This window comes from Hippocampus guttulatus, chromosome 4, assembly GCF_054856545.1.
Source record: "Hippocampus guttulatus isolate MCC_2025c chromosome 4, RoL_Hgut_1.0, whole genome shotgun sequence".
Lineage (NCBI taxonomy): Eukaryota > Metazoa > Chordata > Actinopteri > Syngnathiformes > Syngnathidae > Hippocampus > Hippocampus guttulatus.
The window spans coordinates 6844624-6859853 of record NC_141264.1 but is presented as its reverse complement, the minus strand read 5'-3'; the positions used below and the strand labels follow the sequence as shown (position 1 = coordinate 6859853).

Genomic DNA, 15230 nt, shown 5'->3' with positions numbered 1-15230 from the left:
CTGCCATGTTCTTGGAATGTGAGAGGAAACTGGAATACCCTGAGAAACCCCACATAGGCACAAGGAGGACATGCACACTCCATACAGAAGGGCTGGCGCCAAAATTGAACCTCACACCTCTGCACTGTAAAGGCGATGTGCTAACCAGTCAATCACCGCCTTGATATCATAATCTTACAATTTACTTGGACTATGAGTCAATTGTAACAGTTTACTCCTTGAGTTTGAGAGTAAGTCATGCATTTTCTGTTTGTGATGCATGGGCATTTTCCATGCCATTTAATACCAAACACTTACAGCTAGTTTGCGTGGCAGTTTTGAACACCCTTTGTCAAAAGAGCTCAAAATTAGAGAAACAAATGTTAAAAATGTCACCTTCTGTCCCAGGCCTCCCGACTGTTTTACTTTTACTTAAATAAAGGCGATGAATCATCACTTCTTCTTGTATCATATTCAGTGTATTGCTTTGCACAATCTGTACTTATATTTAATGAGAACAGAGTGTGCGTTATTTTGCCACCTCTGTGCTTCAGTGAGCCGTCCAGTCTAGCAGCAAATTGGATCTCACCTTCGGCCGCGTGGGAGTGCTTTTCCCCGCCCCTTTACCCCGTGTCCGATGGCGTCACAACGTTCACCGCCGTCCGCCTTTTATTTATCCCGCTTAGAGGTCTGGAAGTGAAACTCGGCATAACTGTTTAAAAAAAAACGACCCAAACAGCATCTCGTCCACCTATTCGTCGCGCACACCAGGAGGATATGGCGTCGCCGTCGTCTTCCTACTCCGTGTCGTGCAGGTACAGACGGGAGTTGCGTAAATTGTAAAGTGCACTTTAGTCATCCAATCAATTGATCACCTCAACTACCAATAACCGATTGCATTTACAACACATGATGCAAATCGTGAGCTTTTCACGTTAATTCTATTTTTATGCACGGCTGACATTTTTCGCCAAGGAACAACGAGGGCAACGATCTTGTTCCAACAGGCAGTACAACAAAGCCGAATTACTCGCAAATGATGCCGTTTCGTGTATTGAAACAGGTTCATCTTGACTTTCCACTGATATCTTCATATATTGGCCGAGCCGTGCCTCAGAGGCCGCTCCGTGAAGGCCGGGATCACCGGTAGCACCACGGAGAGTTCCAGGCCCGCCCCCGGCTATGACGTCACACTGCAAGAAAACGGAACAGTCTTGCAGTGTTTCCCTGTTTCTACAGTGGAAAATGGATGAAAGTGGATGTATGAAAATCATTATATTTATATAACAATGATACAATTAACCCATTTAATCCCACCCATTGTGAAGGACAACAATGATTTAATTTACAGGACTCAATTTTTTTTATTTTTTATTACTGATTACTTAAAAGGACTACCAATGACACCTAATTTTGACTTTTAAATGTCTGGGAAAAATTTGGGATGAAATGGGTTAATGTCTTTTTCCAATCTGAGTTGCAGGGTTGCATTGATTTAAGATTGAGTGCCATTTCAACTGAACACAGTGAAAATCATGAATGAAAAAAAATTCTACTCTGATGGCATCATTTCTGTTGTGTCATTGATTTATTTTTTCCTCTGGATAACCCTGTGTGAAGTCGGGGCTTGTTTAATTCAACACAAAGCTGATATACCTGCAGGTATTGAAACACATGTGCGCACACACACACGCACGCACGCACGCACACATTTGAATATCATTTCTGGACCAGCTTGATGAAATTTGATAATTTGACAGAAATAAATCACCAGTGTGGTTCATTATCATGAATATACATCATGTATACTGTGTGTTGATGTCTTGGAAAGAAATAACTTTTGTTATAGTCTCATATATGGGTAATGAGCCAAAAAGTTAGGGTAACCTTGGCCTACAAAATATTTTCTTGTCCTCAGAGAAAAGATTGCAGAAGAAGAATCTTGCATTTCAAGTGCTTTTCTTGTTTTTGATTACTCATGTTGGCTCATCTTCTGTTTGAATGTGTAACTGCTGATGAATAATTTCTCGAGCAAACAAGCAAATCATCTCATGTCTCGGTGGCTCAAGGTTAATAATCTCTGTTTGATGAACGATTGACCCGCTGGCAAAGTGAACACTACAAGAGAAATTGCACACATGTAAGGACACACTGATGATGCAGTTTAGAATTCACAGCAAATGATGAGCATAGCTACTTACATTAGTTCCTGGAGTTTATGAATCACCAAAAGGAAATACTGGCATTTAAAATGAATGCAGCTGCAGTCATTCGGTGTAGAGTGTGTCCAATGCTGCCATTAACACCTCGGTTAAATGTGAAGGGCAACCTTTGCAAACGACGGCCTCTTTAATCACTCCTATGTGTCGCAAAAGATACTTAAAATGAAATGGAAAATGTCTTCAAGTCATCAAACTCTCTATCTCAGGCAATGCAAAGGCCCTCTTGGAAACGCTGTTGAAACAGAGGGTCCAAGGTCATCCCGACTTGGTCATTGCACCATCATTCTTACAGCTTTCTTTTGTCGGTTGTGATTGTCAGTGTGTATCGTTGTTCGTCCATGTGCGATTGGCTAGCAACCAGTTCAAGATGTGCCCCATCTCTTGCCCAAAGACAGCTGGGATAGGCTCCAGCATGCCCGTGACCCTTGTGAGGAAAAGCGGATTCGAAAATGAATGAATGGATGGATCTTGAGAATGTGGGTGTAAGATGACACAGGATCACTAGAGGTTGACATGACATCCGATGCTAAGTTTTGAGATGATACTGGGCCTCAAACAATATGTCCTTTGATATTAATCAGTCCGATTTCCTTTGACTTTAAGATCCAAATATGATGACTGCAAAGAGACAGCCGACTGGCTGCTGGCCCAGACCAAGCAGAGGCCCAGGGTCGCCATCATTTGTGGATCAGGCCTGGGTGCTCTGGCTGACTTAATTGAAGACAAAATTGTTTTCCCTTATAAGGAAATCCCGGGTTTCCCAACTAGCACGGGTACCGTTTGTGTTCTTTTCATTGTACATTTTTGCAGAAATGTGCCAGAGGAAAATCAAGTGGGTGTTTATTTGTGCACTGTTTAGTGGCAGGCCATGCTGGTCAACTGGTTTTCGGGAAACTGCAGGGCCGGGAGTGTGTCTGCATGCAGGGTCGATTCCACTTCTACGAAGGTTACAGCCTGCACACTGTAAGAACATTCATTTTACAAACTGCTGTGTTTGGTTTGGGTTTCACCAGCACGCATTCACTTCAAATTTGCTGTGTGTGCTGAATGATCAGCTGCACTTAAGTGGATGGTTTACATCTGTGTCAGCATTGGATTGACCTTTGTCATATTGTCAAGATTGTATTACAGTTTTGTCTTTATACGAGCTGTGATGTGACTTTCCGCATAAAGTCAATGATATCATAAAACCCAGTTTCATATATACAGTAAACGGAGGTAAAATTTACGATGATTGCTTGTTGTATCCAGTTAGGACTTTAGACAGATTTTGCTCTTTGTCCCATTATTTGTGACATGGGTAATCGGACATAGCCAACTAAGCATATTCTAATGAGAAACCGTTAGCAAGAACACACAATGAATATTTAACATCCAGTCAAGGGCTTTCCATCCACAAATGAACAATGAGGGGTGAAAGCAGTTGTGCATGAGTTCTGGCTTAACATTGACACACATTGATAATTGACATTTGTGAATATTTATCCTGATCTAAACCAAACTGGTGAGTTTTTGTTGACCCGTGCACTACAACTGCACATAAATATGTGTAAATCAGTTACAAAGTTTCAATCCCGCATCGATACACGTAAGACAGAAACATAAACCTCATAGGCGGAAATAACAATCCCCTTCGGTGTTACACAATGACGACAATATTGTAACCGGGGATTCCTCATCGTCCTTGAATATACTTTTAAAAAGATAGATATTTATTGTAGCCCTCAGTGTTCCCACGCACATCCATTTGTACAAGCCCCATGACTCATCATGTGACATTGATCAAAGAATACAATGTAATTGAAAATACTGATTATATTGTTAGTAAAATAATACCTGAATTTATCATGCACAATATTTGTGGCTGTAGGTGACGTACCCCGTGCGAGTCTTCTTCCTGCTGGGTGTGGAAACTCTGATTGTCACGAATGCAGCAGGTGGACTCAATGGCAACTACAAAGTGGGGGATATTATGGTCATTAAGGATCATATCAACTTGCCGGGGTTTGGTGGAGAAAGCCCACTGGTTGGACGCAATGATGACAGGTAAGGCACGGTATCCAATGCAAGATGCAGTTTGTCATATTTTTAAGGCCCGCCCAACAGAGAATGATGTGACCAAATGCAACTGTCTCACCGTGCGCAGGTTTCAGTAAATAGTTTCCATGAGTGCCCGATAGTGGGCAATTGGTTTTGCTGCATTTCGGAATTTGATTTGCAGGTGAAGAGCATTTCAAGGTTGCAGATGTAACACAGCCAATCAAGTTCAAGTTCAAGTTTAAGTTCAAGTCAACTTTATTGTCAAATGTGCTCTATGTGCAACATACAGCACAGATGAAAATTGAAATTGAAAGACATTTCATCTGTGCTGTATGTTGCACATAGAGCACAAGTTGACTCAAATTTGAACTTGAACTTGAACTTGAAATTTCTTTCCTCTCAACCACAAGAGAGAGAGGATCCGTTGTGTGTGCCCCCAAAACAGTTAACATAAAAAGACAAAATAATACAACACAACATATAAGACACAGACAGTCGTGCAATAGTAACCACTTTTTCTGCATACACTTTGTTGTTTGAAGCAGTTATGGATGGAAAAGAGGAGAGAATCAAAGTGTCCTTTCACCAGTGGATCAAAGACGTCATGCTGAAAATGTGCACACATCTGCTGCAAGCTAAGTTTGAAAGCAAACAATCTCTAGCGTCCATTGACGAAAAAGATATTGGCTCACATCTCCTGTCAATCAACAAAGCCAGGTTGTATCATATGAACTTTCACAACAAAAAGTAGTTTCTGTGTACCAAGCAAGATCCAGCCAGATGCCGCCAAGTTGTACCACTACAGTACATATCGTGAATGTGGTCAACATTGTGTTTCATCTGTACATGTGGCTAAAAATCAAAGTGTGGAGAGTCGTTGTCAGCGAAATGTACAAATGCAGTCGATGAATGGGGCAATGGTTGCCAGTAGCCTCTGAAATATCCACACACTCTTCGTCGTACTCGCTAGTTTCCTATTTTTGTCATGGTTTGGTTCTGTTTGTGAGCAAAAGGTGGCACTGGAGGGCTTCTCCTCCATCGTCGCACCTGTTGGTCATCATGTCATTCGCTCTTTTCTGTTCAAAGGACTGCAAGGCCGACCACTCGTGATCAGGTTTTTGTGCTACTGTCATGGGTTTTTTCTCTGTTTGTTGTTGGAGTTTTCAGGACTTTGTTTGTGTTATTGAGTTAGTGTTTTTCTAGTATGCCCCTCGAAGTTTTTTGTTCATATATTTTGGTCAGTACACCCCGCTTCTCCTGCATCCCTGCTGTTTTGGTCATCCTGCATCACACTATATAACACTTTTATTATATACACTTTATAATTTATCATCAAAATTATGGCATAGCTGAAGAAAATTACGAAACCTGCCACTTCCTTGAAATTCGTGCCATAATGTTTTTGGTTCAATAACCTTATAATTTATGACACCTCAAAATGTTGTTTCCTGATAAGAACACCAGGGATAGGAGTTTTTTTTTCAGGTAGACCAAATAAAAGAGTGCAATTTCCTTTTTACTTTGGAATGAGTGCTTACCTCATTTTATCTTATCTTATCTTTCCTTATTTTATCTTATCTAATCTCATCTATACAGCCTCTCTCTCTGTGTATAAATACAGTAAAACTATTACTATGCAAGTGACATTTACTTAAACACTCTTTTTTTCTGATTTTGAATTTGAATTTTTTGAGTGCAAAAAATAGTTATTTTTTTCAAACGAATATAATTTTCTTTAAAGTTTGTTTCTGTGTAAAATTTACTATGAATATTTTACTCTCCAATTTTTACTCTGTTTAGTCTGGGACTAAATATGGTCTTTTTTTTGATTGTAAATTGTACTCGATGAAATTTAATGTGTATCCTCTCATCCATATGCCTCATCCTCAGGTTCGGAGTGCGCTTCCCTTGCATGTCAGATGCCTATGACCGGAACCTGAGGGCTTTGGCCATTCAGACAGCACATGAACAGAAATGTGGCAACTTCCTGCAGGAAGGGGTTTACTGTATGGTGGCTGGACCAAATTATGAGACCATCACAGAATGCAACGTCCTACATAAATTTGGAGCGGATGCTGTTGGTGAGGACAGGTTCTTCATGCTCTGCTCAAGAAAGAAATGTTACACTTTTCGAAACAAATGCAGGGCTCACTTAGATTGCAGTATTTTTTTCATGCATTCGAAATGAAGTCTGATTATTCCTCTTCTGTTTGGTAAACAGAAAATGAGGATTTAGCTGCCATGTGGTGTTCCTTAAAATAATTTAGGTCACATAACTGCACACGGTGAATGGTTTTGTACAATCTCTGTGGTGGAGGCCAAAATTTGAAATGAATCCCTCGTTGTATGACGTTACGGCCTTCTGTTTCATGATTCTCATACTGTTGTGACATGCTGCATAGAGTAACATATACAGATTCAAACCCCACCACGGCGCAGTACAGTTCCAACCTTTTTGACCAGTGTCGAGAACACACTAGAGACCTGGAAATTACAATGGACATTTCAACAGCAACACCCAAATTTAAGAGAACAATAATAGATCACATGTAGTAAAAGCTGTCTTTCAATTTGCCTCTTGACTTCTGTCTTTTAGGTATGAGCACAGTCCCAGAGGTAATGGTGGCACGTCATTGTGGCTTGCGTGTCTTGGGTCTCTCGCTGATCACCAACAAGGCCGTGACAGATTATGACAGTAATGAGAAAGTAAACCATGAGCAGGTGCTCATGACCACCAGCCTTCGAGCACAAGAACTCCAGAGGCTTGTCAGACATCTTGTCACGAAGCTCTAGCACCTTCAGTTCCAATCTGCTGGAAACAAAAAGGGTATCCGTCCTTCAACGATAGGGTTGAGATAACCACAGACATCCGAGTTGTTCAATTAGAGAGGAAATCATCCATCTTGATGTCGGGTAGTGATAAGCTAGGACATAGAATAAGGAGAGCATACCCTATAACAACGCAATATTTGGGCGGCAGCTCGTCAATAGTGTCTGCAAGGGCGCTGCACTAGCACCCAGCTGAGTCACATTGTAAGGGACAAAAATAAAATAATGACAATTAAAAGGAAGAATTCAGAAAAAAATACCTTAAAATATACTGTATGTATGTTGAGCTAGATGAATAGCATGAAGTCGTTGATGTGTAAAATTGGTTTGTTTATCGCAGGCGTTTCAAATGATGGCATACAGTATATTCAATTTAGGCACTCACATTGTCAATCAGATAAACCCCTCAAAAGTGTGACATGCGCCGTAAGGTCCTTGTGCAATCCACACGGTTTGGGCACCGTTGGCCACTGAAATCTACTGCCCCCAAACAATCACGTTTAAACGGAGCTACCCTCAGTCAACTTCATCTCCTGTTTGGCCGTGAAGTACTCCAATTTTGACTGGAACTTGCCGTATCCAGTATGACGGCTATCTGTACTTCAAGGGTGGCATGTCAATGGGGTAGCCAGGCCAAAACAGAGTAAATTATCTTGTTCAGCCCCCCCGACCGCCTGCCCTCACCCACACAGCCATCTTCCCACACAGTTTCAGCATGTCACAGGTGCATGCTTCCTCTGTCCTGTTAAAAACAAAACCAAAAAAAAACATTGTTAGGCTTTGTGGGAAAAGAGCACAGGACCCACACGCAGAAACAATGAACTGAGAAGGATTTATTAGCTAGGAGTGGGATAGGTCAAGGTGGCAGGAATCGAATGGTCAAACAAAAACAACCAATTCAAGGAGAGCAGGGCACAGGGGCGTAACGGCTGGGCAGAAGCAAGTGCAGCAGGAAGGAATCGCTGACAAACTGGCAACGGGTGGCTGTTCAGGCTGGCTTTTATGCTGCAAGTGGCTGATGAGCAGAAGACTCGCAGGTGTGTAAGGGAGGCAGGTGCACCAATTAGCGAGACGCCCAGTCCACACTGAAAAAGGGAACAACAAAAAGGGTGGAGGGGAGGGCGACACCGTGAACAAACAATGCATCCTATCAAACATAAAACTCATATTTTTTCAGTGTACCAATTCACAGTAAGCCAGTGCACACAGTGCAACATTTGGTAATGATCAATACTCTGTCAACAGTCATACAGTTTTACCAGGATTAATTTCATCATTGTGAAGCGTGTTTGTTAACAATTATCCCATTGTTCGTCCTTCTATTGGATATACTTGATGCGACAAAAGAACAAATTGAAGCTTTGGTTACAAGTGTATCTCAAGTCACATTTTCAGTTTTCAGTAAAAGCTACAAATGAGCGAGGATGTTCAATAAATGAGTTACTAATGGCACAGTGGTCATGCTTCTTTCTTGTGGTGGTTACTGCTGATTTTCAATTACTGTATATCTTAGTTATGAAGCAAAACAGCTATATTTTTGCATGTTTACCTTTGAAATTGAATTGTTGATGAAATCTTAAGTCAGAATGGTTTAGATGCCTTAGCCTCAAATCAGGTTGTGTGGGTCCTCCAGTTTCTTCCCACATTTCAAAAACATGCCCAAGTCATGACCATGGCAGAGCCTCGTGACAATAAATTGTAAAGAAAATGGGTGTATATATAGTATTTATACAGTAGAATCTGGATTTAACAGACACTAAATGAACAGATTACAGATTTAACCAGTGTCCATTCCACTCAAAATTCCACTTCAGGAGTTGTCAAATTTAAGTCTTGATGGGCCGTTATTTACTCACACTGTGGCATCATTAAAACTGTTACACCTATTTCCTGGAATTGCCACTTCGTCACAGATGTACAATACAGACTGTATTCGGCGAACGGATGTGCCTGCGTGGCGGCCATGTTGGCAGCAGCAATGTTCCCACAAAAGGCAATGGAAAGTACGAACATTATCTTAGCATCGCTTTAGGCATGCAGCTCAACAGGGCTGAGTCAGTTATTTACTGGGGAGCTGTCCTGTGCACGTCTCTCTAAAGGTCAAGTGTGAAGTAAGCTTGGCCAACCATCTTTTGAGTAATACTTGGTGCTAAAACAATTTAAAGCATACTATTTTTTTTAAATGCAACTCCCCCAGGTTCATAATTAGACCCAAAGTAACATACTTGACAATGAACATGCTTTTGTTCCGCAATCTCCAGCGAATGCCATCGTTTACAGAATGCCAAGTCGCCAGTTGGCCATTGCATAGCATTGTTGATTGTTCCGTTAACTGCTCTTTGCTATTGTATTGTTATCGACTGTTATCGAGAATTCCGTGAAATGCCTTGGCGCTGTGTGGTGATGCAATGTTCGCATTCAGGCAAACAGTTGTTTCAGTGAAAAGAAAAGAATAGGGCACATAAATGGACCAGAAAATGGGTATGATACAGTGTCATTATCGCAAAGTGAATGAATTTCACCCCAGTGTTGACATGTGTTCTCGGTTACAAGCACTTAGAAGACCTCTGTTTTCGTAACTGGATTTGCAAAAAAAAGGTCAATGTGATAATCAATGAATAACTCTGGCTGTTGTTTACGAAAAAATTCAATTCAAAGTATTACGCATGTACATGGATGTAATTCTGTATGAAAATATTTCAGACTACATGAGTGCATGCATGCAATCATCTTTAATGGGCATCAACTAACAATGCTGCCGACATAATGTACAGAGAGGCTGACAATGCAACAGAGCTACCTTAGCAATGGCAATGTAGGACACCAACCCACTCTTGCTTTCAGTGCTCGCAGGAATATATAGACCAAGTAGGTAATACCATTGTGCACAGTTTACAGCATGGCATAGCATTGAATTGGAAATAATAACGATAGGCTGATAACCACAGCCTCTATAGCTTACCGTTGTTCCAAACCCAATGGATCTCGTCTCCACTGCGTGTCCAGCCGTTCTGGCACAATATTTTCTGCATTCTGAGCATCTGGCTTGTATATGTATGGTCCAACATACATCATTCAAACAAACTCCTCTTCTTCCAATTCTTTTAACACTTGGATAACTTTGAAATGTCGCCTTCCGAATCGATTTCTAACTGGCTTTGTACCCTTTCCATTGTTCAAGTTCAAGTTCAAGTCAACTTTATTGTCAAATGTGCTCTATGTGCAACAAACAGCTCAGATGAACATTCTTTCCTCTCAACCACACGAGAGAGAAGAGCCGCTGTGGGTGCCCGCGCCACCATCAACACAACAGTTAACATAAAATGACAAAATAATACAACATAACATATGTGAGCCCCGCTACTGTTGTCTTGAAGTGACGTCACACATGGGTTTGACGCATGCCAGGATCTCACTTCGGGAAAACAATTACTTTTTCAAATTAATGAAATACAAATTATTTTTACATGCTTTATTTAATGTATTTTGTTTCATTACTTTGCTCGTGACAAAAATATTGTTTTTCAATTTTCTGAAAGTATTTTACACTTGACCTTTCATGTGCCATACTGATTCTTGAATAGTAACCAAAACAGTTTTTTTTTTTTTGTATATGTTGTGCTAACGTCCCAGCTCAAGAGAGCAGCCAGCTGCGTGCCACTGTCACCCCTACCCCGCAAGCAACAGCAAGGATGAACCCTCAATCAAAGAGTTTCTAGCATTTTTTCCATTTTTATTCACATTTGTGATTGGACATTTTTATGCCACAAATAAACTGCCAAAAAAAATCACTCTATATTTGGTGGCACAGTGAGCGAATGGTTAGCATCTCCACCTCACGGTGCAGAAGTCATAGGTTCGATTCCGGCTCCGGCCTTTCTGGAGTTTGCATGTTCTCCACATGCCCGTGTAAATTTTCTCCAGGTAGTCTGGTTTCTTCCCACATTCCAAAAACTTGCCTGGTAGATTGATGAAACACTTTAAATTGTCGCTGGAGTGTGAATGGTTGTTCATTTCTGTGTGCCCTGCGATTGGCTGTTGACCAATTCAGGGTGTACTGCCCGAAGACAGCTCAGATGGGCATACCTGCGACCCAACAGTGACAATAAGCGGTTGGGGAAAAGGATGGATTTTTTTTTGTTTTTTTTTAATGTATTTGGTGTTTTTAGGCCACAAAAGTGACTTGTTTGTTAAAGCCAGGTTCCACTGTATAGTGTGAATAAATCCTGAATTGTTTGCTCGCTGTTATTTTATCACTTTATTCATTTGTGATTGTGAAGAAAAAAAAATTGGCATTCGAAGGAAATAGCGGAGGTCAAACATATTCGAACAGCTGTATTGGACAAGGGTTTTTCTGCATTAGATGCAATTTAGATCTTCCCCCACCAAGAGACCATGAGTAAAATGTTGGGATGAGCCGTTAAACAAAGCCTTGCAGTTTTCAGTCACCTCTGATTTGGTAACTCCTGCCAGGTTCCTTTGACCTTTCCATTCATTAGAGTGGGAAAGGCCTGTGAAAACCTTTGTCAGCAGTTCATTGTTTAGACCATTTGTATTGTATTATGCTAATGCAGTCTTGAAGGGGAATGTCACAAATATGAACATATTATATTCCATCCGTCCATCCATCCATTTTACGATCTGCTTTATCCTCACAGGGGTCGAGGGGATTATATTCCATCTTTTATTTCACATTAAATGCTGTATTTCTCACGTGATTTACAGCAGGGGTGTCAAACTCATTTTTGTCGTGGGACACATTTTAGTTACTGTTTCCCTTGGAGGGCCATTATGACTGAAACCAAATGAAAAAAGTCAATAATTACAGTTTATTCATCTGTCACTGTGCTGAGGGGTTTGGTTACAAGAACATGTGTACAATATGTCACTTATATAATACATATGATAATTTAAAATTTTGGTCGAGATTTTAGCAAGCATCATGGAAATTGCCATGTTTGATTTGATTTCACGGGCCACATAAAATGAGGTGATGGGCCAGATTTGGTCCCGGGCCTTGAGTTTGACGCGTGTTATTTACAGGATATAGTATGTTCAAGAAAAGTGGCTTTGCTAATTTAAAGTGAGGAAAACATTGTGCATTTTCTCATCATTGAAAATAATCCTGAGCCTGTGACATGCTTTAGTCAAAATACCCCAAGGATGATAAATTATGGTGGAGTTCACCCAGAAAGAAAATAAACGTAGTTCAGTCATGGAGGCAGCACTTTATACATCTCACTTCATACACTTGTCAGTTGTTGTTCGGATTTGTACAGATATCAACAAACACAAATAACCCATCAACAGTTTAACACAGAACTTAAGTATGTGTCAGTGATCTGAAAGTATTCTGTTAGCTAATGCTAATCTGTGCAGCCAACAAAATTAAATTCAGCTCTGCTTACCTTTTGGCATTCGAACAGTGCTTCATGTAGTGCAGGCCAGCGACCAGGCACCTTCAATATTTTTAAAGGCAAACACAATTTAAACACACCGCAAACGTAAAGACAATGGGAGATTTACAGGAAGGGGAAATGACTGCTTTCTGTTACATTATTCATTTACATGCAGCGTGCAGAGGTGTATCCCATTGTGGAGCTGAAATATTAATACAAATAAGCCATGGTATGACACCTATATCTGACTAGATGGTTTCTACACACTGATCTGGCAACTGGTGTCTTGTGTGCGCAATTTTCGTGGACCCACAAAGCAGGGGGGCAGGAGAGCCAGTATGTGCTGAACAAAATATATCAATAAAAGCACTTACAAAGGCACATTTGAAAAACGAAATCCAAAACACAAACAAAGTCCCAAAAACCCCAATTATTCAAACAAAAAACCCATGACAGAAGCAATACCATCCAACTCCAAATGATCCATGGGGTTAACTGAAAAGAATTAATGACATGATGACCAGTAGGCGCGACGCTGAAGGAGAAGCCTTCCGATGCCATATGTTTGTCACAAACAGAACGGAGCGTGACAACTGGCTTTACTCTAAAAAATGACAGAATCATAATCGTAGAAAGTGGAAGATAGGAAGCAGAAACATAGACAGAAAGCTGAGCCAAAGAGATTAAAATTGTTAGCTTTGGAAATCTGCATAGGCTGCTCATTCTCCAACAGAGCACAAAGCACTTGCATTGATTATTCGGGAGTGATGGTATGAGGAAATAGAGGGGGACACCTTTGCTTAGTGCACACTCCACATCACTGGGCAACACAATGCACACTCTGAACATGCACATGCACAGACATGTGCCTGCGGGCGTTCTGCGCTAGCATTCCCCCAAATTTGTGAAAGTGACTTTACCAAGCTTAACTGAAAGTGACAGCTTGCACTTTGGAGCTGTAAAATTATGGCTTCACCTTTGTGCAAGATCTAGTTCAGCACACAATCTTTTCTGAGCGTGATAGTGCACTTTTTTCCCCTTTTTTTAGCTGATTCATGTTGACTGGCCAGTTTCCATTTGGTGATATCAGCAATCCTTTACGGCACTGAACACTATTTACCTCCGACATAGAGTATGAAACGATGTGATGGTTAAACATACCACCTTCTCTTGGGAAGCTCACTTGTGCACGAAACAACAATTTCTGCTTCATTGGCTTTCAGCTTTAAAAACAAGTTTAGCATTTCTAAAAATGTACATTTTCACTATTTTCCAAGGAGTCAAGCACAAGAAAATAGTCAAAATATTCTGACAAACTCAGTTTTTCATTGGCAAATGAGAACTACATGGCAATGTATTCACTGACTAAACTGGTCGCTCACGAACGAGTCGAGAATGGCAGGGCTGTACGTTCAGTATGGTCCCTCTCCCGCTCAAATGAACTTAGAAATGAATGGTTCACTTCATGAAGCGATCCGTTCCGTCATGTTTCTTGCAAGATATGTTCCATTGAACGAAACATTCATGAACGGCACAACACAATACAGCGTACCTCTCCAAAAACTTTTACTGACTACAGTGCACCTCTACAAACCCACCATACCCATTCTTCATTTTTTCAGGGCAGAGGTGCACATTCATGGATTATCTTTTACTTCTGTGTGGTCACGAACACTCGTGCTTGTGGAGTTACATGTATTCACTGTAACTGTAGTTTTGGCATCTGTCCACTGAAGTTGTCACTTGATAGATACATGTAAATAGACAGATCGGATAAAGGCATTGAAAAAAAAAATCTGCAGTGCAAATCTAGCCCAATTAGTGATTTCTCTTGTCTCAATGTGGGCAGAAGAAAATTATTTTTTTCTTCTACAGAAGTACTGTACCCATTTTAAAAGCGCTGTATGGAAAGCAGTAGTACTGTAGTGTGAAAGAGATTGATTATTCACATGATCACCATTCTGGAGAGCTGAAAATTAAACAATGACTGGCAAACACGCTAACATAGACTTTAATCAACGTCATGAAGAAATATGCATACCAGTAAAAAAACAAAAAACAGAAAAAAACCATCGCTGGTGTTGGAGAGTGTTGGAATAAATCTTTATGCTTTATCCCATATTTTTTCCCATTGTACTGTAGTTACAAAGAGTTTGTTCAAGAGTCTCATTTACGATAGGATGGTGGGTTTGACAATCTAGGTGACCAAAAGGGTCCGCTCTCGGCTTTTAAAATTAACATCCTTTTGTTGAAGTTAACGGCTTCTGATAAAAATTAACAGCTGCTAGTAAAGATAACATCAACTCAAGGATGACGCCTGTAGGACGTCAACAACGGCAATCACGGACCACTGACCCCCAGCATGACCCGTGTGACCACCTCAGGAATTGTGTATTCTGATTCTACGCCCCATTTGGAGGACTCATTGCTGTTCTGAAACATGTGAACACTCCCCCACACCCATTAGAAGATCGTGTATCAGGGACATCCTTTCAAGAAATGCAAGGAGACAAACGCGGTCTCTTCAGAGTTGCGCCGGAACCTGTAATGCAGGGGTGCCCAAACTTTTCGGACCGAAGATCGACTTTTCGATCAACCAACCTCCCACGATCGACCCGTTACCGTGCACGCACATGCACATACATACGCACACCATGATGAGCAACAGCCTGACACGGAGGCATGCGACGCACTTTTGCAGGCTGTTAACTATCGTAGCTCACACGTACCGTTTTAAAGTGCTTCCCTCGGCCCTCTCGAT

General features: G+C 41.0%; 1 protein-coding gene across 1 annotated transcript; it reads left to right on the top strand.

Moving 5' to 3' along the window:
- The first annotated feature begins 627 nt into the window (after positions 1–627).
- Positions 628–8519, top strand: pnp6 (purine nucleoside phosphorylase 6). Its single transcript, XM_086109827.1, has 6 exons — positions 628–794; positions 2805–2974; positions 3061–3164; positions 4072–4247; positions 6132–6322; positions 6838–8519. Exons 1-6 carry the CDS (start codon positions 757–759, stop codon positions 7032–7034), a joined length of 876 nt encoding a protein of 291 aa, XP_085965953.1. The 5' UTR covers positions 628–756; the 3' UTR covers positions 7035–8519.
- Positions 8520–15230: the final 6711 nt, after the last annotated feature.

What these genes read in the sequence shown, in the direction of transcription:
- pnp6 (XM_086109827.1), top strand. Translation starts at nt 757, where the DNA reads ATGGCGTCGCCGTCGTCTTCCTACTCCGTGTCGTGCAG. An exon ending in GGGTTTCCCAACTAGCACGG is followed by an intron (nt 2,975 to 3,060) that starts GTACCGTTTGTG and finishes TGCACTGTTTAG; the next exon opens with TGGCAGGCCATGCTGGTCAA. An exon ending in ATTTGGAGCGGATGCTGTTG is followed by an intron (nt 6,323 to 6,837) that starts GTGAGGACAGGT and finishes TCTGTCTTTTAG; the next exon opens with GTATGAGCACAGTCCCAGAG.